The 27,414-nt window shown below is 37.5% G+C and overlaps 1 protein-coding gene across 3 annotated transcripts in view; it reads left to right on the forward strand.

Moving 5' to 3' along the window:
• Positions 1-262: 262 nt before the first annotated feature.
• LOC113076851 (spectrin beta chain, non-erythrocytic 1-like) overlaps positions 263-27,414 on the forward strand; it is an 81,266-nt gene continuing 54,114 nt past the window's right edge. For 2 of the 3 annotated variants that reach the window (XM_026249489.1, XM_026249501.1), the window contains exon 1: positions 25,546-25,702. In XM_026249489.1, coding sequence (XP_026105274.1) covers positions 25,546-25,702 — 157 coding nt within the window. Of the gene's footprint in view, positions 729-25,517; positions 25,703-27,414 lie in introns of those variants that run through there. The other variant, XM_026249487.1, reaches the window with a different exon arrangement.

The following is a 27,414-nucleotide window of genomic DNA, read 5'->3' on the forward strand; positions in this document are numbered from 1 at the left end:
GACTAATAACACTATTTTATTAACTACAGAAGCATCCTAAATTACAGTCTAATTACAGACAAATAGGCCTATCCATCCGCAGGCATACAAGCAAGTAGTCTAAATTATTCTGATGTACACTTGCACTACTGCCGATTTAAAGCACACATAGACTTTAAGAACACTGTCTTTAATAGAAAACGAGAAAAGCGAAATGAATTCGCTCGTTGTTGTGCATCCGTGGGCGCGAAATGCGTTCAACATACTAATCAGACGTAACCCTCACCCGCGCGCTGCTGTCCTCCGTGTGTAGGCTCGCGCTGTATGTGAGCCCACGCAACCCCCCTTCGATCATTCATTCTTTCGTCTATCATTCGGACTACAGAAAGACAAGAGCGACACGCCGGAGGTCGCGTGGACACCAAGGCTGTGTGACAAATTACGGAGGAATTCAAATATTCGTCGAGGGATGAAATAACGGTTTGGATTCTGCGTCGTTACCTGAAGCTCACCGTTACGCGAGGGATTCGCTTTATGTTTCACAACCGCCCGCCCGCGCTGCTCGGGCTGATAAAAAATCCAACACACAAGGATGAGGATTTAACGTAAAAACTATCGAGTGCTATCTGGCCTTTAAAACGGGAAGAAAACAGAGACACCTATGTGAGCTGGACGAAACCATTCCGCTTTGTCTTCGCCCGAGAGAAACGTTGAGATTCGTTGGATTTGAAAACACAGCCACGCCAACGGTAAGTCTGCGTATCTGTAATGAGCTGTTCCTTTAAAGATAAAGCTTTAGTCATGGCGAATTTATAATGGCCACTACACATTATACGGTTGTCGGAATTGTGAGGTAATGTAACGTTAACGTTTCAGTTATCTCACACGGGTCGCGTGTGTGACGGAGGGTGAATGACCATGCTGCTCGCCTTTTGTTTCGGCGTGTGTCTGTGCGTCCACCGCGCACATTCACTCATGCCCAGACTATCATGTGAGCTTTCCACCCAAACATTACGGTTCAGCTCACTGATGAGAGGGATATGTGTGCGAGCGGAGGGCATCTGGCGTTTTAAATGCAATGCAATGTGACATAGCGCGCATCTTGGGCTTCTTTCATGCCATCTGCTGTTATTTTGATTTGTCATAGGCGGTGGAGGGGGATGCATGGCCCGCTGTCCGAATCCAAGACTAGGGACAAAAAGCATCACTACAGTACTGTCAAACTGTTGCTAAAGGGGAGGACAGGTAGCTACTAAACCGAATGTACTGCACAACAACATTTTTGGACGGCCGTCTTTGGCAGATTAGAGGGTTTAATGATTGAAATAAATCGGACATGGCAGTGCCTGCTATTGCATGCTGTATAAATGGAGTGATAGGGCTAGAAAAACACGGAATTTGATGACATTAACGCAGCTTGAGGTGGATTACAGCCGGTTCTGCGGCCAGGGCTCGTGCTGCTGTTAACCGATAGTAGGATCTCGTTCAGTTGAACACGCTCTCATCTCGTCTGGATGGGGATTTAGTAATTTTTCAGGTAACAGGACAAAACATTGTTCCATTTGAACAGCAACTAGCGCAGCCGAATGTTGTTGAACTTTCTGATCGTTTCATGATTGGTCGAGTAGAAATGTACCGTCTGTATGTGATGTCTAAACAGTTGTTCAGACCTTTCAGCAAATGGGGGATTTGAAAGTAAATTACTGTTACATTTAAATTTAAATTAAATTAAACGTAGTCTTACATCTAGGGGTGCACCGAAATGAAAATTCTGGGCCGAAACGGAAACCGAAAATTCTGGATACACTTGGCTGAAAACCGAAAATGTGTTGTAATGATCATTTATTATTTTATTAAATAATATAAAGTTAAGTAAGGTAAGAAGGTAAGGTTCATTAGTTAACATTAGTTAACTACAGATAACAAACTAAGAATTTATTATTTTAGTTAATGTTAAAGGAACAGGTTGTAGGACCTGCCACTAGAGGGCGCACTACCAAAACAATAACAATCGCATGGTTTGATGACGGTAAGAAGGAGCGTGGAATGATGGGATTTGTTGTCTTCTATCTTTCTCTCCTCTCCCCCAAACTCTTCTTGGGTCGTTTGGTTGACCCGTACGCTTACTTTTAAGGGAGCTGTCCTGGCAGTGGCAGACGGTAAACAGTAATTATGTTCCATAAATAAGTAACACAATCTACCATAAAACATGCAATAAGAAGTAAATAAGGAACTGCTTGAAGCAAGCTAGTGGTTTGCTGGATGCTAGAAACTATTTCCGAATTTGTCCACGACACTGTTGTCATGTGGTTTCTACGTCAGTAAAGGTGGTAACAAAGGGTAACTAACGTCATCGACGGGCGACTGCACTGCCCCGTGTCACTGTTTAGAATGGGAATTTTCTCATGATTTACAAGTAGTTGAAAACATTAGACATATTGTTAGTAATCAGCTGGACAAAATATATAACACTAGCCTAGTGGTTTTTGGATATTTTACTACAAATATCTTACAAATTGTACCTTTAATTTCAACATTTACTATTTCATTATTAAAATCAACAGTTGTGCTAGTTAACAGTTTATGCACTCTGAATTAACATGAACTAATGAAATGACAAGCAGCAGCTTCTAATTCATCATTAACATTGAAGTATACAGAGATAAAACAATGCAAGTATCGTTTGTCCTGAAGCTTATCGTTACTCCGATATTGACCCAATTACGTAACAGTCCAAAAAAATAACGGTTCTTGGTACCCATCCCTACTGGCTACACTGTAAAAAATCAAAAGTTGGGCCAACTTAAAATTTTAAGACAACAAACTTCAGCAGATTTTTGAGTTTGCTCAACTTAAAGGTAAGTTAGTTGTACAAACTTTTGTGCATGTCCAATCAACATAATATATTAAGTTAAGTGAACTTTTAGTTAAACTTTCAATTTTGTGTTTAGCTGACTTACTCATAAGTTGGGCCAACTTAAAATTTTAAGTCAGCTAAACACAAAATTGAAAGTTTAACTAAAAGTTCACTTAACTTCATATATTATGTTGATTAAACATGCACAAAAGTTTGTACAACTAACGGACCTTTAAGTTGAGCAAACTCAAAAATCTGCTGAAGTTTGTTGCCTTAAAATTTTAAGTTGGCCCAACTTATGACTAAGTTAACTAAACACATAATTGAAAGTTTAACTAAAAGTTCACTTAACTTAATATATTATGTTGATTAAACATCCACAAAAGTTTGTACAACTAATAGACCTTTAAGTTGAGCAAACTCAAAAATCTGCTGAAGTTTGTTGCCTTAAAATTTTAAGTTTGCCCAACTTATGATTGAGGCTACCAGCTTCAACAGATTTTTGAGTTTACTCAACTTAAAGGTCAATTAGTTGTTTACAAAACCTGATATTTGAAGTTGCTTTAAAAAAAAAAAAAGTTGAAAAAACTTTTTTTTTTGGTTTTTACATTGCAGCTTCAGAACTTTAGGTTTTACTCAAGCAGTTTAAAGTTCAGCACAAAACTGCCAATCCAATATGAGTGAATTAATTTGTTAAATGCTACTCAGTACAACATTGGTCTTCAAAAAAATCTTTAAATGGACAGAATCACAATTGTTTTATTTATTTCATCAATATGATTTTTTTTTTTTTTTTTTGTAGAACAGCAAGTTTAAATCACAAACCAAATCAAGTAATTTCATACGCAATAAAATTAATTACAATAGAAAGTTTTTTTCAAGTTAAGAGCTTATTTGTCACATTTGTGTTGCAAAATTAAAAACTCCTACTCAGTTTTCATTTGATGCTTTCCCAATTAAATTAACTATCACAAAATTCAAGTCCAAAATAATGTGCAAAAATAACAACGGGTCCAGTCAAACATGTATTGGCTTCCATATCTGTCCTTCATATCTATCACAAGCAATATAAAATTAACTGCAATGGTGATAAAAGTGTGTGCATAACAACAGTTTGTGGCTCGCTGGCTTTGAGCTGCAATGATTTTGACCACTGGATGATGAAATCAGATGTGTTTCAAAAACCACACTGGCTAAAAGGGCACCTTAAAGTTTCATGATTTTTTAAAAATGGCTCCTTATATGTTTGGAGTAATGGGGCGTTTTACAAATTTCCTTAAAGTCACACAATTCACCATTCAATGTTAAGTGACTCTCACGTGAAGATAAGCACTTGTGTGATCTTAAAGGGGTCATGAAATGAGAAACCAAATTTGCCTTGATCTTTTGGAATATAAGAGGTCTTTGTACCATTAAAACGTCCTGCAAGTTTCATAGCTTAAGACGTCTTCCCCATTATAAACGAGCCATTTATTTAATCAAGCTCTAAATACAGCTCGTTCTGGATCCATGGTAAGAAGTGACGTCACGGTGCGAAGTGACGTTCCAACCATTTGCATATGACCTACGCTCATTTCGGATCGTTGTCGCGCTGCGCGCCTCACAAGTGTTCAGTCGACGGACAGCGGGTGGGTCTGTGTACAGGAAAATTACAATGCCACGCAGATGTGCTGTTCCTGGCTGTGGACAAACAACATCTTTGAATACGCTGCCGAAAGATCCTGACGTCAGGGAAAAATGGATGCAGTTTATTTGTATAAGAGAATCTTGAAAATATGTCGCCTTTCTAGTAGGCCTACATGTAATAGAAGATTAAAAATGTTGCCTTATCAATGCTGCATCTTCAAATATGGCCTGTGCATGCATTTTTGTCCGCAGTACACCCTATCATTTCATTGAAATTAGGTAAATAATGTTGAACTGTTAGCATATTAAACTATAGAATAATTATGCAACAATAAACCGTTTTCAAGTGTCTCGGGTTACAATTTTTTTATTAATTCAAAATAGTTTCACTTTCCATGTGGACACGGGCTGATCCAGTCTTCGTTGTTGTGGTGATGGTTCATTTTCCTCTGATTCCTCATCTGATTCCGGCTCAAACATATAAGGTTTTATCATTGCAAGAGCCATCGCTTCGAATGCATCACTCGCTACTAAACAGTTACGCTCAATCCGCAAATGTTCCGTCAAATGTCGTTAGCCAATCATAACAGTGGGCGTTAACACTGAACTCTTAAAGGGGAAACAACCCAAAACAGACTGTTTGAATCAAAGGATGAGAAACAGGGTGGGAAAATGTCATAATTCACTACATTTTAAAAGTTTTTTTTTTTTAACTATAGTAATACTATAATTGCACCTAGGGGACCATAATAATAAAATAAAAAAAACCATGTCATGACCCCTTTAAAAGGTGAGACGTCAACCAGTGGTTTTAAAGGAGCAGATGCAATCTGTGTAGAGGCAGGGTAGTTGGCAGTATCTTCCCTGGTAGTGGCACAATTGGTCATGTTTCAAAAGGACCTCCTGGGCAGGGTGTTCAAATCTGCATATCTTGCACTGCATCAACCTAATAATAAAAAAAAAAAACCACACAAAATAACGTTAGAACTAATTATTTTGGCAACAACATACGATTTTATTTAATTTTTACCACCAGGGATACATTAATTAATTGCTGGAGAACAATATAAAATAACAACTTAAAGGGATAGTTCACCCAAAAATCATAATTATGTTATTAATAACTCACCCTCATGTCGTTCCAAACCAGTAAGACCTCTATTTATCTTCAGAACACAGTTTAAGATATTTTAGATTTAGATTCCATGTGACATCAGAGGGTCAGTTAGAATTTTTTAAAGCATCAAGAATACATTTTGGTCCAAAGATAGCAAAAACTACGACTTTATTCAGCATTGTCTTCTCTTCTGTGTCTGTTATGAGAGAATTCAAAACAAAGCAGTTTGTCATATCCGGTTTGCGAATGAATCATTCGATGTAACCAGATCTTTTTGAACCAGTTCACCAAATCGAACTGATTTATTTGAAACGGTTTGCGTCTCCAATAAGCATTAATCCACAAATGACTTAAGCTGTTAACTTTTTTATGTGGCTAACACTCCCTCTGAGTTAAAACAAACATATATCCCAGAGTAATTCATTTACTCAAACAGTACACTGACTGAACTGCTGTGAAGAGAGAACTGAAGATGAACACTGAGCTGAGCCAGATAATGAACAATAGACTGACTCGTTCACGAGTCAAGAACAGTTTCTGTCAGACGCGTCCGATTCGAGAACTGAGGAGCTGATGATACTGCGCATGTGTGATTCAGCAGACCGACACACAGAGCGTCTGAACCGGACTGATTCTTTTGGTGATTGATTCTGAACTGATTCTGTGTTAATGTTATGAGCACAGGTAAACCGAAGTCTTGCAATCGTCGCCAATGATGTCATTACATTGAGCGCAAAAGAACCGGTGAACCGTTTTCTTCAACCGGTTTACTGAATCAAACTGTCCGAAATAACTACTGGTGATCCGAAAACTGACAAGTCAATGTTTTGTTCGTTATCTGGCTCGGCTCGGTGTTCATCTTCAGTTCTCTCTTTACAGCAGTTCAGTCAATGTACTGTTTGAGTAAATAAATTACTCCGGGATATTGGTTTATTCTAACTCTCTCTCACAACAGACATGGAAGAGAAGACAATGCTGAATAAAGTCATAGTTTTTGCTATTTTTGGACCAAAATGTATTTTCGATGCTTCAAAAATTCTAACTGACCCTCTGATGTCACATGGACTACTTTGATGATGTTTTTCTTACCTTTCTGGACATGGACAGTATACCTTACACACAGCTTCAATGGAGGGACTGAGAGCTCTCGGACTAAATCTAAAATATCTTAAATGGAGGTCTCACGGGTTTGGAACGACATGAGAGTGGGTTATTAATGACATAATTATGATTTTTGGGTGAACTATCCCTTTAAAATACTATCTAAAAGCAAGCAAGTTGGTTAATCGAATATCAAAAAAAAACCTATGAATTTAAGCTTTAAAATAGCTCTTAAGTTATTTGTATTTTTAGAACATACAAATTTATAGTACGCCAAGCAAACATAAGCACATGAATTTAAAAGAAGTTAAAAGAAGAAAATACATCTTTGAGACGAAAACACACAAGCTTATCTTATACGGTTACATTTGTCTAAAAATAATGTATTAATACACTTATAACTTAACCTTATTCAAAACTCAAAAGCACCCACACAACTGTACAAAATGAACATATTATAAACAAATAAAGAAAACTCTATATCCTTAACAATAATTAAATCCCTTTACTTAATATGATATAAAACAGTGCTTACCTAAGTCATGATACTGTCTGAAAAAAAAAGCCACCGAATGACTAAAAGACTTCTCGAAGACGAAGCAGGAGAGGTTGAACTGACCAGTTTGGAGCCACCTAATCAGCTGTACAGAAGCACATATTGTAAACAAATACATTCTAACCTTACTGTTAATTATTCTCATAGCCTGCATAGAACATTACCTGCCAGAGCGATTGCACTGTCGAGGAAAAAAAAACTCGCGTTCGTCTGACCCTTCTCAGGCAACTCGAAGACAAAGCATGAAAACTGAAATGACTAACTTGCTGCCACCTACACCGTTGTAAAGATGTGCATTATGTGAACAAATTTAATTTAAATCATGGCTTAAATTGATACACAAAGAACCACCGCTTACCGGAGCGATAACAATGACGGACCAACGTTAACAGGGCGCCGCCTGAAGCAACTCTAAAGACACCGAAAACGAGAAGCAGCCACCACGCTTCTGGCACGCAGCAGAGATGCCACGCAGCCAGTGTGTCACCGGCCTAAAACGGCGTACAAAAGCACACATTTTGAACAAACACATTTCAACTCTTTTGGTAAATATTATATAAAGAACAGCACCTACCGGAGAGATTAATTTAAACTGTCAGGCAGAAAAAAGCCGCTTAAGGTGACTCGAAAATGAAACGGGAGAAAATAAAATGGCGTTGTTTAAAAAAGCATTCGAACTGCGCATGCTCATCAGCCTTTGTTGGCAATACTAATAACCAACTTAAAGTTGTTAATTGTTCTAACTTGAAATATTAATTTGGTGTAACAAATTGATCTAAATTCCTATTCAACTTACATTTCTGTGTTATCTCAACTTTTTCAATGTAAAATTGTTGAATTAACTTTAAAAACTGAGTTTGCAAACAAAATGTAAGTTGGATTTTTTACAGTGTAGTAAAATCTGAGAATTTATTCAATATAAGACATCAAGTTGCCCAGAGTGAAGATTTAGTCACATATGCGAGTGATTTACTTGCAATGTAGAGGGTTGATCATTGTAGTGGCAGTGATGAGAGGAATGCGACATTGGCCCCCCAGAGTGCTGACAGTCTAAATCCTCGATACTCTCCTCTCTGTATGTTTCTGTGAGTGAGACCACTATTGTACCTACGCACAGGGTTCTGTGTTTCTGTAAGCCAAGTCATCATTACTACTGCTGGTGCTTTTGTTTTCACTAACACCCCTACATTCCTGCCCACCGCCACAGTAGGGCACAGAGAGCAGAGACAAGCAATATGATCCGTATCACCATTTAGGGTTAGTTTGACTGTGGAGACTTCAGGTCAGCTGTACGCCAACACTAGGGATGGGCAATATGGGCTTAAATATGTATTACTATAATTTCTGATATTTATTGTGATAACAATATCAATGACGATAATTTAGGGAATCCTGTTTTTTTTTTTTTTAGAGAAAAGTCATGTCTTTTCCATTTTTACCCAAAATAGGGTGTTGTGAGCAGTAGGGATGTCCCGATACCACTTTTTCACTTCTGATACCGATGCTGCAGCTTTTGACTATTTGCCGATTCCGATTTTATTAACCTTTCAATGTATTATTTACCATGTAATGCTGCCTAGAAGGCAGTAAATGCATTAACACACCAATTACAATTACATAATGTTATTCATGTTTTAAACATAACATTTTGTTTGGAGAAATATAAAATTAATTACAAAATTAAACTTGGAGTATGAAAGTATTATCGTCAGAAGGTGGAAGCAAGTTATTGTGTAAATAAATGAGTTATCTATTCAACCAGTTCATTCTAAACAGGAATAAGAACCAAGTAGCTTTCTATACTATTGGGTCTTTATAAATCACACTTACTCAACCAATTAGTTCAAAGAGTTGTATTCATTCAGGAACTAAACCCTTTGTTATGCTGATTATTAACATTTGAATTTTTTTTCCTTTCTGTAGATTCCATCATGAGTGCCATATAGAATTTTATATTAACATTAATTGCTCAATATTTAGAAATATTAAGGAATATGCATAGAGGTTGTGATCATTATTATATAATTGTACTATGAATGTACATGCTGAATTGACAGCGCTAATATTAACATTTGAAATCATTTAAATGTTTAAACATTTTGTTCTACAAAATATGCATACCAGTCTCTCAAAAATGTTACTCAACCTAAATAAATAAAATAACAAATAAATAGAAAATATAAGGGCTGGGCGATATGGCCTAAAAATAAAATCTCAATTTTTTTTTTTTTTTTATTCGATTTCCGATTTTTTCAGATTTCCACCCCTACTTAAGGAAAGCAATAAGTACAAACAGCAGACAACTTAAAGCAAATTCTGGTTTTATTTAATCAAAAGTAGATAACCTAGACAACCTAATTTATTATTTTATTTTTATTTTCTTAAAGTATCTTTACGACCCCCCCCCCCCCCCCCCAGAAATTCTGTGTTGTGTATTTAAATTTTTTTGTGGTTATCAATTGAAGGTCTAAAACATTAATTTAATTTATCTTTTAATTATTGAAAATAAAGCAAACTTTCTTTTTTGGCAAACAAAGGGGATTTACTTTTAAAATTAAAATCTCAAGAATAATTGTTGTGTGATTTTAAACATTTAAAAAAAATGTTTTATTTTAGTAGTAGTAGTAGTAGGCTATGTACATTCTACTGAAAAAGAGTCCAAACTTTTATTTTGATAGGTTGCTGTGAAAACCTATGTGATATATGACGCTAGTTCAAACAGTAAAATGCTCATGAAGTGACTCTCAGAGCAGTTTTGGAGACGTTCCTGTGTTTCTGTCCTCATTTAGTGAGATGGCAGATGCTGAAATCACTGCGAGCGTCAGACGTGTTTCAGTGAGTTTGTAGTAAATGAAACCGCATGTCTGCACCATTCATTCACAGAGACAGGCAGAACATGCAGGGTTCATATTTAAATCTACTTTTGCGGTTTAATATTTACAGATATTAGTCTATATCAAGATTTGATTTAAGTGTAATGACCTACTTTTTATTAATTCATTTAAAATTTTACAATTTCCTTGACATTCCACGTAAAACTGTGAATTCCGCTTTTATGACTAGATTCCATGATTCCGTCCACGTATTCCGGATCGCGGCAATCATAGGGCCCTACTTGAGGGTTTGCCTAGAACATTCTATATTTATATGTTGTTGACTTGGAAAGGAAAATATATTGTCCACAACATGAGATATTTTGTAGTCATTCTGGAATGCTAGGTTTTATTGTATTGTTTTATTGATCGTGGAAATGGGTGTTAACCGAACAGTTTCATTGATCAACTCAGATCACACATTAGAGTACTGACAAACTAAAACCAAAATTACATAACCGCATCTGCATAACATGTACTTAAATTATGTGTTTTTGTCAAACTCAAAATGATTCTTTAACCTTATGGTGGAAACTGATATTTCAAATTGTGTGTATGCATGTGATGGTGGTGTGCTCGAGTGTGGGTGGTTGGATGAAAGGAATGATGGTGTGCATGTGAGTAGGAGTGAAACAGTTTTTTTTGTTTGTTTTTTATCTCCTACTACCATACATTCAGTCAGTGTAAGAATCATGTACTCTAGCGGTACTCTAATCAATTATGAGATGAGAGATAGAGGACTTAAACAGGGATAAAATAGATGCCATTTTCTGTGGCAATGGGATTCTAATATGAAAGACAATGAAAAGGAGTACAACAGAAGAACACACATGTATAATGCCCAGGGGGCATATGGTCTCTCATTCGATCTGTTTTGTTAAAAGGGTGCAGCCAAAAACAGATCAGCCAGCTGAGACACAGAGAAAGGAAAGTCAGAGTAATGAGAGTAAGGCAATGAAGAAATGATTGTCCACTGAAAAATAAATGTGTTGATGTCAGTGCTATGAGGTCCAATTTTGTGTGAACATGATTTTAAAAGAAAAAATATGTATAATTTTTTTTAGAATACTGTGGTAACACATCATTGCAAGTTGTTATGATATAACACAATAAATCATTGCATCTCCACAGGCACCAGTTGCAACAAAAAAGTAGCCATTGGCAATAGACAAGAAAACTTTATTAGATTTCAGTAGGCGTTAATTATATCTTTAGACATGAGCAACAGTTTCCTGCGCCTCTATTCAGAAGCTTTCTGTTGCGTTGCCCTCTCTGCACACAAAAACGAACATCTGATTCACTACTGAATAACTTCTGACTCAATGAATGAATCTCAAAGTCAGGAGTAATCGATTCTAATTTGAATGGAATTTAAGTGGGCAGCAATTTTACCTGAATAAAGGCAGAAATGGATGAATGGGATGAAAATAAACCCTAACAACACTCCTGGTTAGTGGTTATGTAATGGAATTGAAAAAGGTGATAATAGACGTATTACTATCAAAGTGAACACATCTATATAAATATAGAGAGCGTGGATTATTTACTTTATGGCGCATTTGTGTTATTACAATCTGTATAAGTGACCATCAGCACTTATTTGCATTTTAATTCATTGTAAATGCTGCATTTCTAGCAATATCAGGATTTTGTATTGGCATACAAAGTTAAATCTTTTTAAAATCTTTTTATTATTATTCTTATTTTTCTTACTCAAATTATTCTTATTGTATTTTTCTCGTGCTCAAATAAATAATTAGGGTCATTCTCCTAGTAATATATTAGATTATAATAATAACTATTATAATTTTTATTTTTATTAGGCGTCCTATTATAATTCGGCTATCAAATTGCCCAGTTATTTCACTTCAGCACTGCATTTCTCTCTCTCTCACACACACACACACACACACCAGGGATGGAAATTAACTTTTTTTTTCAAAATCTACCAGCCACTCAATGTTTTTACCAGCCACTTTCTTGTTTTTAACCGGCAATGTGTAACTGCATGTGATGCTCAAAAATGCTGCCTATCTAGGCAGCTTACTAGGTTTTGAAACAGCCTACTCTTGCTGAAGTAGCTCATTCTCTCAACTCCGTAGCCCAACCGGATGATACACAGCACTGTTTTCGTATGCTTTAATAACGTTGCATTTAATTCCAAAGGAACGGATGCACCAGTATTTGTTTGTGTAAGTGTATTTTTTATTAATATATTTTTTTTGTGGTTGAGGGAACATGTGGGGAAAAGTCCCCTGTTCAACAATGTATCACTGAAATAAAACTCGGCTCGCAAACTTTTACACAATCGACAAACGAACGCACAGTGTTTTTAATACATCGTTTTTTTACGCGTCCCGTCACGCCAGAGCTGTCATTCAGTGTTTCTGTAAAAAAAATATAACTTTATATAACTTTTACAAGATATGAATATGAAAAATATTTATCAGGTTTTGTGTGTTCGCTTAAACTGATTTGCTGAAATCAAAACAGGGAAGATAATAGGTGAGCGCCAGCCAATGAGTTTGCCGTTTGCACATTAAAGGGGGGGTGAAATGCTCGTTTTCACTCAATATCCTGTTAATCTTGAGTACCTATAGAGTAGTACTGCATCCTTCATAACTCCAAAAAGTCTTTAGTTTTATTATATTCATAAGAGAAAGATAGTCTGTACCGATTTTTCCCGGGAAAACACGACCGGCTGGAGGCATGAAGTGTGGGCGGAGCTAAAGAATCACGAGCGCGAGTAGGCTTTTGCGTTGAGAGCGTCTGGAAGCTGTGACACAGATCCAGAGGCTGAAATTTAACAAGAGCAGCATCAGCAACGACGTCTCTATGTGGTATGTACTGAAATTGTATATATTTGCTTAGCGGTTTTGGAAAATGACTAAGTTCCACTTTATGTCGTCTTCTTTTTTTTTTTTTTTTTTTAAGCTGTACATGTGGAAAGTGCAGTTTCATGACAACATCGCATGTTGCTTACTTGATGTGCTTACGCGCCGATAGCTAAGTTAACAACACAGAGATATTTGAAGCAGTTTTACTCACCGCATGCGGTTCCAACACACGATTGTGACCCTTTTTCGTTGGGACTGCATTATCCTTAAGAAATAAACGATGTGCAAATCCGGCGTCAAACTGGGCCTTGTTTGTAAAACAAGCATCTTCGAAATGCAGGGAACAAACAAAAACACTTGCACAACTCCGTTGATGCTCTGTAAAAATAATTCCATCCACTGGTCCCTTAATGCTGTTTTTTTTTTGGTAATCTGTGCAGGGTTGTCTTGCCCTGGCAACCAAAAACACACTCCTTTTGTGACATTTCGCGACGCTCTCGCTCTGATCAGTGAATGTCTGTGCTCTCAGTGCTCTGCTATACGGGAGCGCACGCTCTTCCGGCAGAAGTGCCCTTAGGACCCATATAAGGAAATTCCACTCCATCTAACGTCACACAGAGCCATACTCGAAAAAAACTTTTCGAACCTTCTGACAAACCGGAAGGAGTAATTTTGGAACAAAAATACTCCTTCAAACGTACAAATTAATTTTTGAAACTTTGTCCATGTTTAGCATGGGAATCCAACTCTTTAACAGTGTAAAAAACTCAGTATGCATGAAATAGCATTTCACACCCCCTTAACTCCACTAACTACCGGAAAACCCGACTGTTGTTAAAAGCTGAGGTCTTCCATAGGGAACGCCGTTATTTTGACAGGAAAATACAACAAATAATATTGTTTATAAGTAGCACGTCAAACCCCTCTCTCTCTCTCGCTCTTTCTCTATGTGAGTTTGAGAGAAAGCGACGGTGATATGTGCGCTTTAACACTAGAGTTCACGGTACCTTAAACACAGGTGCGTTGAGGAAAAAATGGCACAGGTACAGATAGTCTGACGGAGAGTCAGAGAGTGTTCGCGAGTGAAAATATCTGTGCTAAACTTAGCCTACAACTACCACACTGGCGAGTAAAATCTGATAATTTATTAGCCATTGGCTAATATTGGACATAATTTAGTAGCCAGAAGGAAGATTTAGTCGCATATGAAAGTGATTTACTCACAATCTAGATAGTTGACTTACTAGCCACAGAGCTAACTTCTGAAAAAGTACTTGAGGACTGGAAATAAAATGCATCCCCCAGACAGCAGTTATTGGACACGCGACTGATAATACTGTTTGTTAGTTTGCTTATTATGCCATTAAAAACAATAAGATAAACACAAACTGTCCATATAATCTAAAATGTTGTAGAATGCTGGAGGAAAATGAATTTACCGGGGTCTGACTACGTGAGAACAAGTTCGCTCTGCCGCCTTATTATTTTCATGCACACCGCACTATAATGTGATACATAGTTTTGGCCGTTACGAAGTCTTCATCCACAAACAGACGTACATCATCTGCAGATATAAGGAATTTCATTGCACTTTAACAAGTAATCTGAACTGCCTATATATGTGCAATATCTTAAACGAGCCCTCACTAACTGAGTTTAATGGCACATTATGTTAAAATGAATCTCATTCTTGTTTCTGTGGTGCTGCGTCTGTCTCGTCATGAGGCACGCGGTCCTGAGCCCTGTATGACTGATGCATCAGTTCAATTCAACTTTACTCCAAATATGTGAATTTACCGGTTTTAAATACTTTATATTTAACGTGTTCGTTTATGTCCAATATTAGTGTTAAACTGTTGGACTTTAAATTAAATCTACTATTGATTTTCACCGTTGACTGATTTTGCAGAACATTTAGACTGATAACTTCCCGGCGCAGATATGGCAGATTTTGTCACGGTTCATAGATCTGTGTGTTCATTCTGCATGTCTGTTTTCTTGTTATCTGTCTGATTGCTCATTCAGCATTCCGGCAATCATTGGGCTGATGAGCTAATCAGCATGGCTGCACCTGATGCTGGTTCTGTCCTGTCTTTATATGTCTTGTGGTTGTTACTGCATGTTGTCAGATCGTTGTTCGTAGTTGTCGAAGCTGGTCTTGCTCTCAGTCCTCAGATCACTCTTCTTGCGCTCTGCCAAGGGGATCACCCTTTGTTTTTCCACGCCTGTTCCTAGGGGAATTCTCTGGGTTGGTTCGGGTCAGTGCCTCATAGTCTCCGTGTTACAGAGACAGCTCTCCAGCTCACCTGCTCACCAGCTCACCTGCTCACCAGCTCACCTGCTCACCAGCTCACCTGCTCACCAGCTCACCTGCTCACCAGCTCACCTGCTCACCAGCTCACCTGCTCACCAGCTCACCTGTTCACCAGCTCACCTGCTCTGTTTTCTTATAGCCTCTGTTTTCTTATAGCCTCTGTTTTCTTTATGATATGACATGAACAAAGAGGCTCTCTCTTGCTCCACCCATGCACGATAATATCGTGTATCGTCGATCTCATGGGCTATCAATATGACGATTTGAAAAATGACCATATCGCCCAACACAAGCACACACTAGTGATGGGAATTTCGGATAATTTTACTGACTTGGTCCTTTGAGTCTCATTCAGCAAAATGAACAAATCTTTTTTCGAGTCAATTTCGTTAATTTTGTTCATTATAGCAAAATGTAATTAAAATGTTACGTTACTAAGCGAGGTGTGCTGTTATTGGCCGAATACCTCCAGCGTGTGACTGAAATATTATGCCCCTTAACATATTGTGATGCCATGTCCCACTGGAGTAAAGAGACATAAAACCCATTATAAACATGATATAAACATGATTTCTAGTCGTTTCCTCTTTTGGAAGAACAAACAAAGTAATTTCACTTCCTCAATGAAACAGTGTCACACCGCGGCGTTGAGTGAGCGGAGGCCTAGAGTGAGCAGAGGCGGGTGGCTTGAGAACAGCGCGGCCGGCGGATTCTATGAATGAGCGTCTGTTGGGCTTGCGGCAACCACGTGTGATGACCCTAGGCTTAACTCCGCTTTGTCCACGGTGAAAGCTGATCCGGCAATTCCACAGTGCAAAGTTAATGTATTTCTTCTTTGGAAGTCCAAACAAAGTAGTTTCGCATTCACAGTGGAACACACAGCATCTATACAACATGGCAGCAGCAGCAACAACAATGCTACAACGAGAATAAAAGTTACACCTTCTTTCTTTGCGTGAACAGCTGGGCGGAGTTATCCAAATCTTCCCACATAGTGAAATGGGGGCGTGCTAAAAACAGCCTTTTTAGGGGGGTGTGGAAGAGTCTTAACTTTTATGAAGAATATCTCTTTGGATTTGAGACTTTAGTCTTTGCAACTTTACAGCTCTTCTTTATGCACCAAGAGCTTGTAACACTCCAAAGAGAGAGAAATAATTGAAATCGCATCATATGACCCCTTTAAGTAAAGACTCGATAGATGAACTAATCAATTCTCTTTCCGGCTCAAACTGCATTTGTTAAGCTATGGGGCTGTCAAGTGATGAACGAATTACTCAAAAAACCCGAAGACTCAAAAGAGGTGAATTAATTTAGTACAGAACACATAGGATGTTGCGCATGCATGACTGAACGAATCACTCCCCGAGATGACTCGTTCATTCTTAGTCAATTTAAAGATTTGTTTAAAATGAATCTTCATCAAGCTCACTGATAGTGCCATTTATGAGTTAAGGGCATACGATGCTGGATTAGGGTGGTTTATTGGCTTTTTAGGACAGTGACTACGTTTACAAGCTGTTAAAATTTGGGTTATGGTCGGGTTAATGTCACTATTTGGGTTTCTGAAACATTCGGGATAACCTGTTTACATGCGTGAGCGGATAGAGTTACTCCTGTATACATGGAATGTGTAATCAGTCGCCAATATCCCGATGTAAACGGGGCCGCACGGTTAGCGTCTGGACGTAATAAGCAATATGCGTCATTTCCGATTCTTCTTCCTGTATCCAAAGACTCAAAAGACCAAGATTCCTTGCGAATAGAACATGCGCAGAACACACATTTTGATGGGGATATGCCGAAACGCGTTTACAAGACCAAATATTCGGGTTAAAAAAGGGGTACCCCAGGTATAATATCCAGGTTTTTAAAAATTTTCGCCTGTGTTTACATGGCCGTGCGCGACCGGGTTATTGCTAATATCCCGGTTTTGAACGGGTTATTGGCTGCATGTAAACGTAGTCATTGTTAGTGTCTTTTAGTTGATTTTGTTTCTTTTCGTCATTCTCTCCTTTTATCACTACTACAAGCCTACTTATCCCCTTCTATTCTTTTTCTTCGAAGTCATGGGCTGGAGTGGGATGGGTGTGTCTGATCTGCCCCCACCCCATCCCAGCCCCATCCAACCAGTCCTCCTCAGCACTTTTCAGGCAGCATTTTTAAGATGAACACTAGAGCAGGTTAAAGAGATTTGGGAGGAGGGACCGGTTTTGTCTGGAATGGCTGCACCTGAGTCCCTGTCCTCAGGGGAGTTTTTCTCTGTGCGTGTGTGTGTGTGTTTTTGGGTATATACATGCACAGAATATGTTCATTAAACAATACAAACACATGGTTTATTGCCCTGCCATTTCTGTCCTGAGACATAGGACACAGGACTGTTTCTGTGGTTACCTCATCATGAGGATCTTTGAAAGAGTCCAGGCTTAAATCATTTTAACGACCAACAAAAAATCATTTGCTTATGTTGCTTTTTGTCCTTTTTAAATTTTGGCAGTATAAATCACCTTAAATTTTCATTGCATGGAAAATTCAGCTTGGACATTCTTCCTAACACTTATGTGGTTCACAGAAGAATTAACATTATACAGGTTCAGAATGGTATGGGATTAGAATGTACATTTTTGACTGAACTATTGGTTAAATTTACATTTTCATGAGGGCGAATGCTTTACTGAATATGAGCTACAGACAACAGAGAAGAGGAAGTGTTGTTTTTATTCTGCAGGGATTTGACCAATGCTGAGATATGATACCTGGAAATGTGTTATATCTAAAGAAAGTAAGGTAGTTATGCGTAAATTAGCTCCTTATTTCTGAATCAAGATACTGAAACACCTCATCCAATTTTTTGTCTGACGGGGTTTTATTCTTTAGTGTGACTAGCTGTAAATTCTGAACAATCTGAAACAGAACAATGTATGAAACCCTATTTCAGTGAACCACGTTGATATAAAGCATCTGTCACTGGTGTTATGAAACTTGCTGAGAGCTGAGCAAATCAAAATGCTGATTTTAAAAAAACATGCCTTATATATTTGACAGGAGAGATGTATGTATGTTGCATCAGTTACAGAGGCTCTAGAGGAGTGTGTGGGTGTAATCCAGGATAACTGCTCTATGTCCAGTCTCTATTTTCAGCACTTCCTAATCTACACACTAATGGGATTGAAAACAGCCCACCGAGTTCTCTGTGTTTTGGTTCAGATCCATCCATAATTCGGGTTTATCTTTCTGTGTGCCTCGTACACTAACACTCACACACATTAATTCTGCTATATCACAGAAATACACCTGTTTTCAGTCTTCTCAGACCCATTTTATTTATCTGTCTGTTTATTAATTGTGTATTTTTGTCTGCTGAAGTATATTCGAGTCTCTGTTTTTGAGAAATGTCTTTTATGTTTCTGCAGCTATAGACCAGCACAAATAGGAAGTTATTTGTCACTGCAGTGATATTAACACCGCTAATGCTTAATACTTGTAGCCAGCCACCCACTACCCAAGCTCAACTCTTCAACACAATGGTAACTAGGGCTGCACGATATTGGGAAAAAATTACATTGCGATATTTTATTTTTCTGCGATATATATTTTGCGACATGAAAACAAAAACTGGGTGAGCACACTTACATTCTCTTTTTAAATGATTTAAACATCGCCACCATCATGTCAATTGATTAATATGCGTGAGGGAGAGAGAGCAAGACAGCGTTTGTGTTGTTTGAAGACATTTAACGTGCGGCCGGGGCTCTCTCTCGCGCGCGCACGCGCGCACTCTTTCTATCATGCCGGTGACAGGTGCAATATTTGAAAATCAATAATTATTAATTTATTTTTTAAATTACATTTATATCTGAATATATGTCAACCTATAGACTTTCAAACATCTAAGTGTCATGAATTAATATGAATCTGTGTACAAAATGACATATAAACATATTTTCCTATTGTATTTTGCCTGAAAACGCTTCCAGCATGGTTGCGTGTCATGTCAAAAATAGGCGTCGGTTCTATTTCTAGCATGCACGCGTTTTCCGCTCGGCCCGAGCCGCGCGTCTCACGCAGGCAGTCTACAAGCTCTAACCTGTTAACATGGGAGCCGAATTAAAAACAGACACGCCACGCAGCTGAGACGCTTGCGCCACGCATCTAGTGTGTCACCGGCCGCGCGCTTGCGCTCTCTCTGGCCCATACAGTTAATGAATAACGGATCAATTATGACAGCCTACATCGCACATCCTGCGATGTGACTATCGTGGATTCGTACATCGGGATATCGATGCTTAAACGACACATCGTGCAGCCCTAATGGTAACCACAAAAAAATCAACATGGTAACAAAAAAAATAAAAAAAAAAATATATATATATATATATATATATATATATATATATATATATATATATTAGGGCTGCACGTTCTCAAGTTTTTCATTAACCGTTAACCGAGGCCCTTAGCGGTTAATACTCGGTTAACCATAGTGTGCCATAGTAACCATAACCATAGTAATTTGCGGACATTGGCCGAAAAAAAAAAAAAGAAATGTCCAACAAAATTTAATCTCTCCGGTCAAATTGTCCTATTAAAACTGCCTAATAATGCCGACCATTAATACAATCTGAATTTGAGAATAAGCCTAAAATAAATAAGGCAAAAGGTAACAAGCAGACTCCGCGGCCTCCTCGCTAAGGCTATGACTATGACTATGTTTGACAGGTACAATATTTGAAAATCGATAATTATTTATTTATTTATTTTAATTACATTTATATCTGAATTTATGTCAACCTATAGACTTTCAAATATCAAAATGTCATGAATTAATATGTATTTGTGTACAAAATGACATATAAACATATTTTCCTATTATACTTTGCCTGGAAACGCTTCCAACAAGGCGTCGGTTCTATTTCTAGCATGCATGCGTCGAGCCGCGCCTGAGCCGCGCGTCTCACGCAGGCAGTCGGCAAGCTCTAACCTGTTAACATGGGAGCCGAATTAAAAACAGACACGCCACGCAGCTGAGATGCTTTCGCCACGCATCCAGTGTGTCCTGGCCGGCCTAATGATGCCCGGGTGTTGGCTGTTGAGATTACAACAACGAGGTTGTACTTGAAGTATATCTAAGCACTGTATTGCAATACTTGCATTTTGCCCCGTTTTAAAGTGCTCCAACGCTGTACTTTATTTAACCGCTTCATATTAGAAAAATGACTTCTTCTTGTGGACATTACAAATGTCTGGGAGCGCTCTGGCGGTCTCTGGTGGTGCAAAAATGTATTACAACTAAATTCAATGCACGCCATTGACGTCACTTAACCGAGCAAAATGTTTCACTCGGTTACACAAGTTTTAACGGTTAATTGGTTAACCGGTTAACCATGGACACCCCTAATATATATATATATATATATATATATATATATATATATATATATATATATATATATATGTATGTATGTAGTCCCAACTCAAATGAATTAAGTAAACTTAAATTTTATTGGATTGAACACAATTAAATTAAGTCAGAACAAAAATGTATAGCAGTTGTGTTGGTTTAGCTAATTTTGGGTATTTATATATAAAGAGTATTGTCCCCCCCCCCCCCCATATTCCTTTCCATTCATTGACATTAATATATTAAACCAGGTCTATAATTCCAGGGCTATAAATTAGGAATGCACCGATCATGATTTTTCAAGGCCGATTCCGATATCGATTTTTTTTACAAGCAAACTGGCCGATTCCGATAACGATTTCAATTTTTTTTTTTTACTTTAAGCAACAAACAAGAAAGAAGGAAAGTGTGCATAAACTAGATGTTTATTTGGTATTTAAGAGGCCAAACAACACAATCAACACACATTCAATAAGAGGTTTATTAATCAGCATTCAGTATTTTAGTTTTTAAATTTGGTTTTAAATAAAAAAAAAAAAGGATTTACCAGTGTCTTTATTTACAGACTAAATAAAAGTATGCTATATAAATGGATTATTACAAAATGTTAAAATCAAATAATGTTCATGCGAATAAAACAAAGATGCAAAGTGTTTTCATTCATCCAATTTAAAAAAAAAAAATTGGATGAATGAAACACTTTTTCTCAGTGTGCTACAGCAGGTGATTTTAAAATCAAATTAAGTCTATGTAATTTTAAGGTAAAATAAAAATAATCATCCTATACAGAACTGACGTTTATTTCTGGCTTTTCAAACGTGTATGCAAGTTCTAATAAAAAAAAAAGTTTTGTCATAGTTTAGTCCGTTTCGTTTCTCATCCAACACATTGATCTGAACATCTCTTCACGGTCTACTCGTGTTCAGGACAGGTACAGTATACGATCGCGCAGCTTTAGTGCGCAGGAAAGGGAGTCTTATGTGTGCCCCACGCCAGTACACCAACAGCTGTTCGCTTCCTGCTATCTGTGCCTCAGACATGAAGCTCTGCACTTCCAGTGCTGATCGGCTGCCCGTGTCCTACGCGCAGATTTCGAAATACTTCACCACAAATGCGATTGCGAATGATTACAATGTAGTATGTACACGCGAGCGCACTTCAGGGAAAATCGGCCGAAAAAAGACCAAAAACCGGTCGATTGCCGATCGTGTATTTTAAGCAAAAACCGTCCGGTTTCCGATTTATGGCCGGTCAACCGGTGCATCCCTACAATAAATCACTATAGTACACTGAAAATCTTTGTCCCCTGTAAGATCATCATTAAATCTGAATTTTACCATCAGGAGCATCTGGGGTTCCTTTGTTTCCGTGTCCCTGAATGAAACTCTGTATTAGTCCCCCACTCTTCCTGCTTCATTTGTGAATGATGGAACTGTCATGAGGGGAGTGGATTAAAGCTGGACCCTGCAGAGAGATATCGGACACGTAGACACATGTTCGCTCACATTGATGTGAGAACTACACAAGCTGTTCCCTACCACATGAGCAAAAACACATGCTCATATGCCTCCCCTGATTTAGGCCACCTGACCCATCACTTTATAACCATGCACACAGACCTCTATGGCCTCCGAGGCACTTAACCATGAAAGGATGCACATACTGGCTCTGTTCTCATTAAAAACCTATTGACCTGCCTTCCTGTCTGCCACCGACATAGACAGCTGCCTTCTAAGATAGATGAAATGAAAATTTGTAAATGTTCTACTTAGTGAACATACAAAGGCATCATATAAATAGCACACAACGTGATCAGAATACTGTCATTTAGTTCTTGGAGTTGGTCTTAGCATGTTGCAATACATTTAATTGAACTATTTTCTACATTTAATTGAACTATTTTGTAATCAGTATGCTTTGGTGGTAAGTTACTTTATAAACATTTCTCACTTTGCATCATTTTAGGTGGATTTTATTTTTTATTTTTTTTTGTCAAAACGCTTAATGGTCTCCTTTTCATCAGCCTATGCGTTTCATCAAAAAGTTACAGTTTTATAAATATTCTGGCTGGAATTGGTGTTTCACAATTTTATATGCATATGGTCTTAGACCGTGTTCAGTGTCCTTAAGCGAAGGTATATCTTTCAGTGTGAAACGGAGAGAAAAAGAAGAACAGTGTGTGAGGGATGCACATTTGACCTGATCTCTGTTTCTCTCTTCTGGCCCTAGAGATTTGTTATGCTGTGAAATATTTATGGGATAAACTTTGTCCTACAGGCAATTCTCTTTTTCTTTCCAGAATCTCTGGATTCTAAGAACTCCTCTTTATGGTGGGATTAGCATCAGGGATTTGGTTTAATCTGTATTTTGTTTAGGTTTGATTTAATCTTAGTTTAGTTAATCTTTGCATGTGTTAACCTAACTATTTCTCCCTGTGCTGAGAATAGTTTTTTTTCTTTTTCCCTTGACAAAATGTTTGTTGCCTTGTAGTAGTATTTTGTCCTGCCATAACACTTTTGCAGACCGAAGTCATATTTGACAGGCAGAAGTCAAATATGCGGGATCTGAATTAACCTTTTGCAATATCTAGCAATTGGGTGATTTAAGAAAATTTACTGATCATAAATATGGAATGGAATTGTATTTTGCATTGCTTAATTTATATAAATAATTATATCGTTATTTATAACAATTGAATAAATAAGCAATAAGTATTAAAATGAAAATAAAAAAGCAGTTACAGCATAATATATTGTGTGAGCAAGTCTCTGTCTATCTGTAAAATCTTAATGTTGCCAGGTGTGCTAGATGTGTGCCAGGACACATCTTGTTTTTTTCTTTCTAATATTTTAATTCTGGTGGCTTAAAGCTTGTAATACAAGTGCATCTCAATAAATGTCAAAGTGAGATTACTCAAATATTCCATGTTGTGGAAAAGTTCATTTATTTCAGTAATTCAACTCAAATTGTGAAACTTGTGTATTAAATAAATTCAATGCACACAGACTGAAGTAGTTTAAGTATTTGGTTCTTTTAATTGTGCTGATTTTGGCTCACATTTAACAAAAACCCACCAATTCACTATCTCAACAAATTAGAATACTTCATAAGACCTTCTTTAAAGTATGTTCATTTACTGTACATGTACTCTATACTTAGTAGGGGCTCCTTTTGCTTTAATTACTGTCTCAATTCGGCGTGGTGTGGAGGTGATCAGTTTATGGCACTGCTGAGATGGAATTTAAGGTGGATTTAACCTACTTTTGGCAGTGTGGGCAGGTGCCAAATCCTGCTGGAAAATGAAATCAGCATCTTCAAAAAGCTGGTCAGCAGAAGGAAGCATGCACTTTTGTTTTCAAAAAACACAATGGACCAACACCAACAGATGACATTGCACCCCAAATCATCACAGACTGTGGAAACTTGGGCTATGAGCTTCTCCACCCTTCCTCCAGACTCTTGGACCTTGGTTTCCAAATGAAATACAAAACTTGCTCTCATCTGAAAAGAGGACTTTGGACCACTGGGCAACAGTCCAGCTCTTCTTCTTCTTAGCACAGGTAAGATGCCTCTGACGTTGTCTGTGGTTCAGGAGTGGCTTAACAAGAGGAATATGAGAACTGTAGCCAAATTCCTTGACACGTCTGTTTGCCTTGACCCCAGCCTCAGTCCATTACTTGTGAAGTTCACTTAAATTCTTGAATCGATTTTGCCTGACAATCATCATAAGGATGCGGTTCTCTCGGTCTGTCTTTTTCTTCCACATTTTTTCCTTCCACTCAGCTTTAACATGCTTTGATACAGCAGTCTGTGAACAGCCAGCTTCTTTGGCAATGAATTCTTGAGGCTTACCCTCCTTGGGAAGGGTGTCAGTGATTGTCTTCTGGACAACTTTCAGATCAACAGTCTTCCCCATGGTTGTGTAGCCTAGTGAACCAAACTGAGAGACCATTTTGAAGGCTCAGGAAAACTTTGCAGGTGTTTTGAGTCGATATGTCACCATATTCTAATTTGTTGAGATAGTGAATTGGTGGGTTTTTGTTAAATGTGAGCCAAAATCATCACAATTAAAAGAACAAAAGACGTAAACTACTTCAGTCTGTGTGCATTTAATTTATTTAATACACAAGTTTCACAGTTTGAGTTGAATTACTGAAATAAATGAACTTTTCCATGACATTCCAATTTATTGAGATGCACTTGTATATCATATGTGTTTTCACACAGAGTTTAAAAAAAAGTATTGTATATAATATACTGATGGTAAATTTGGTAGTTTTAGCTTGTACATCTTACACATTTTTTAATCAGTGTCACTTACATCAGTGAGGGCCAGAATGTCATTCATATAGTTTCATAAACTGATTTCAATTATAGATTATGTTAATCCCTCATAAAGTTAATGACCAGCTGGCCAAAAAAAATTTATTTAGCAAAGCTTTTTGTTATTTCCATTTTGCACTTAGCACTTGTTAATTTTGACCCACGTTCTGATGTTATTGTGGTAAATGTTCAGAATACTACATGTGCCCAAGCCGTGCTGCACCAGGTTAGACTAACCTCGTCTGCTTACAGTCTGTTACTGAGGTAACATTTACACCTCTGGTACTATTTCAAATCTGCTCTCACCTTCAGCAATATTTGAAGGTGTGGTTTATAAAGTAATTGTAACAATAATATTTGAATGTTATAAAGTTTTGAAACACTTTACTAGTTTAAAGCTCAACATTTTTCTTGCAAAAGGTGTCGCAAATGTGATGTGGGTGTCTGTACTCCACCTTTCCTCTGTCACATTTTTCTGAGACCACTAATAAAGTTTGTTTGTCATCTCCTCACTTGTTTACTTCTCTGATTTCCAGGGCAGCGGTTGAGTTTCCAGCTGCGACCATGAGCACCATCTCACCGACTGATTTTGACAGCGTCGAGATCCAGCAGCAGTACAACGACATCAACAACCGCTGGGACATCGCAGCTGAAACCGAGTGGGATAATGAGAACAGTTCTGCACGTCTCTTTGAGCGTTCCCGCATTAAAGCTCTCGCAGGTCAGTTTTATTTCTTTATTTCAGTGTGTGCAAGTCCAGGTTTGGTTTTTGTACCAATGTGCTTCCTGTTGGTGTTTGTTTGCATGCTTGCTTTATCAGATAGTTTTCAATGGGTTGTATTGTATGATTGTGACCAGTAGGGGGTGGCACAAGGAAACGTGTAAAAAGAAATCACTTTAAAACACTCCACATGCTCTTGCAGTGGTCTAGGAGGACTGTATGCATTATAATATAGTTATAATAATAAAGTAGCTTCAGGTATGGTTTTGGAGTATGGAACATGGTTTTACATTGTTCAAAAGACATTCTATATGTAGACGTCAGTGTGTAACACAGCAGCTGATTTGTGTGTTGAAGTGCAGTGAGATACCATCTTTTGACAAGCAATGACTTGATCCACATTCTTCCAGTGCTGTTATTTACCTCGTGACACACTCTCATCTCCAGGGCTTTTCTAATGTCATATACATTAGATGTGTTAAAGCCAGTTGTTTGCTGAATGTTTTTTTCACACGTTTGTTTTGCATATCATGATTTGAGGCACATAATAAATCAATTTATATGTACTTTTAAAAGTTGTGTTTGAAGCAACAGATTTGAATGTCACTGGATGGAAAAATCAAGATTCACCAAATGTCTGCATGCAACACTGAAATAAAATTATAAATGTAACATTTGAAAATATTATAGTATTACATTATTAAAGTATTTGAGTATTTTTTTTTAAATATACATTTTTGGTTTATTTTCATATAAATTGTTCTAGTATTAAGTTAGATAAACTATTACAATATTTTAATAATAGTACATTTTATGCATTTATCAATTTATGTTGTAATAAAACTAAAATGTATTTTTAGCTGAATATTAAATGGATATTTAATGAAAATGATGTGTTGATGTGTATGAGCGCTTAAGACATTAATATGTGAAAGATGGCTTGTTTCAAAGCCAAACGCCCACACAGATACAAGTGCTGGGAATGTAGTGGGACTGAGAAGAACCTAACCTTGTCATCAGGGCTGTGTGTGTATTTGAGACAGAATGGTCCCCAGGAGTTAGCTAAATCTGACAGAACCTCCCTTCGGAGGTTCTTGGGAAAATCCTCAAAGGTAAAATGTTTCCTAAATAAAGTATTTATTAGCTGTAAAAAGACATGCGTTACATGAGTTTTAATGGAATTGTTGGCCACACCTGCTGGTGTATATAACAGAGTTTCACTTGAGAGGAGTTTTAATTCTCTCTGTTGTCTTTATGCATCAAACCCAGCATGTGAAAACCACCATATGAACCAGAATAAACTTCAGGCAAAACATTCAGTCCTGGAAGTACTGATAGGGGAATGGAAACTGAGAATACTGAGCTAGAGTGGCTTTTTTAGCTCTTAAAAGACAGAAAAGAGGAGGGTCTCAGAGGCCCAGTTCCCATGTCTCTCACACCCATACACAGTTAACTTTAGCTGTTCTTGGACATTTCTGTCCTCCTCTTTGTCTCTCTCACAGTCCATGTCTTTTTTCATTACATAAACACATATGTATAATAAAAGCATTTTACTAAAGCTAAATGCAAGTCTTATTGTATATACAATAACACCGTGAAGTCTTTTTTTCCCCTCATGTGGGCGTGGGTGACGTGTGAGTATAAATTCCTGGAAATGAAAACTTTCATTTCACTTTTTTGTCAAATCTCAATAGCAACAGTTGGCATCAAAA

Source organism: Carassius auratus, chromosome 5 (assembly GCF_003368295.1).
Source record: "Carassius auratus strain Wakin chromosome 5, ASM336829v1, whole genome shotgun sequence".
Lineage (NCBI taxonomy): Eukaryota > Metazoa > Chordata > Actinopteri > Cypriniformes > Cyprinidae > Carassius > Carassius auratus.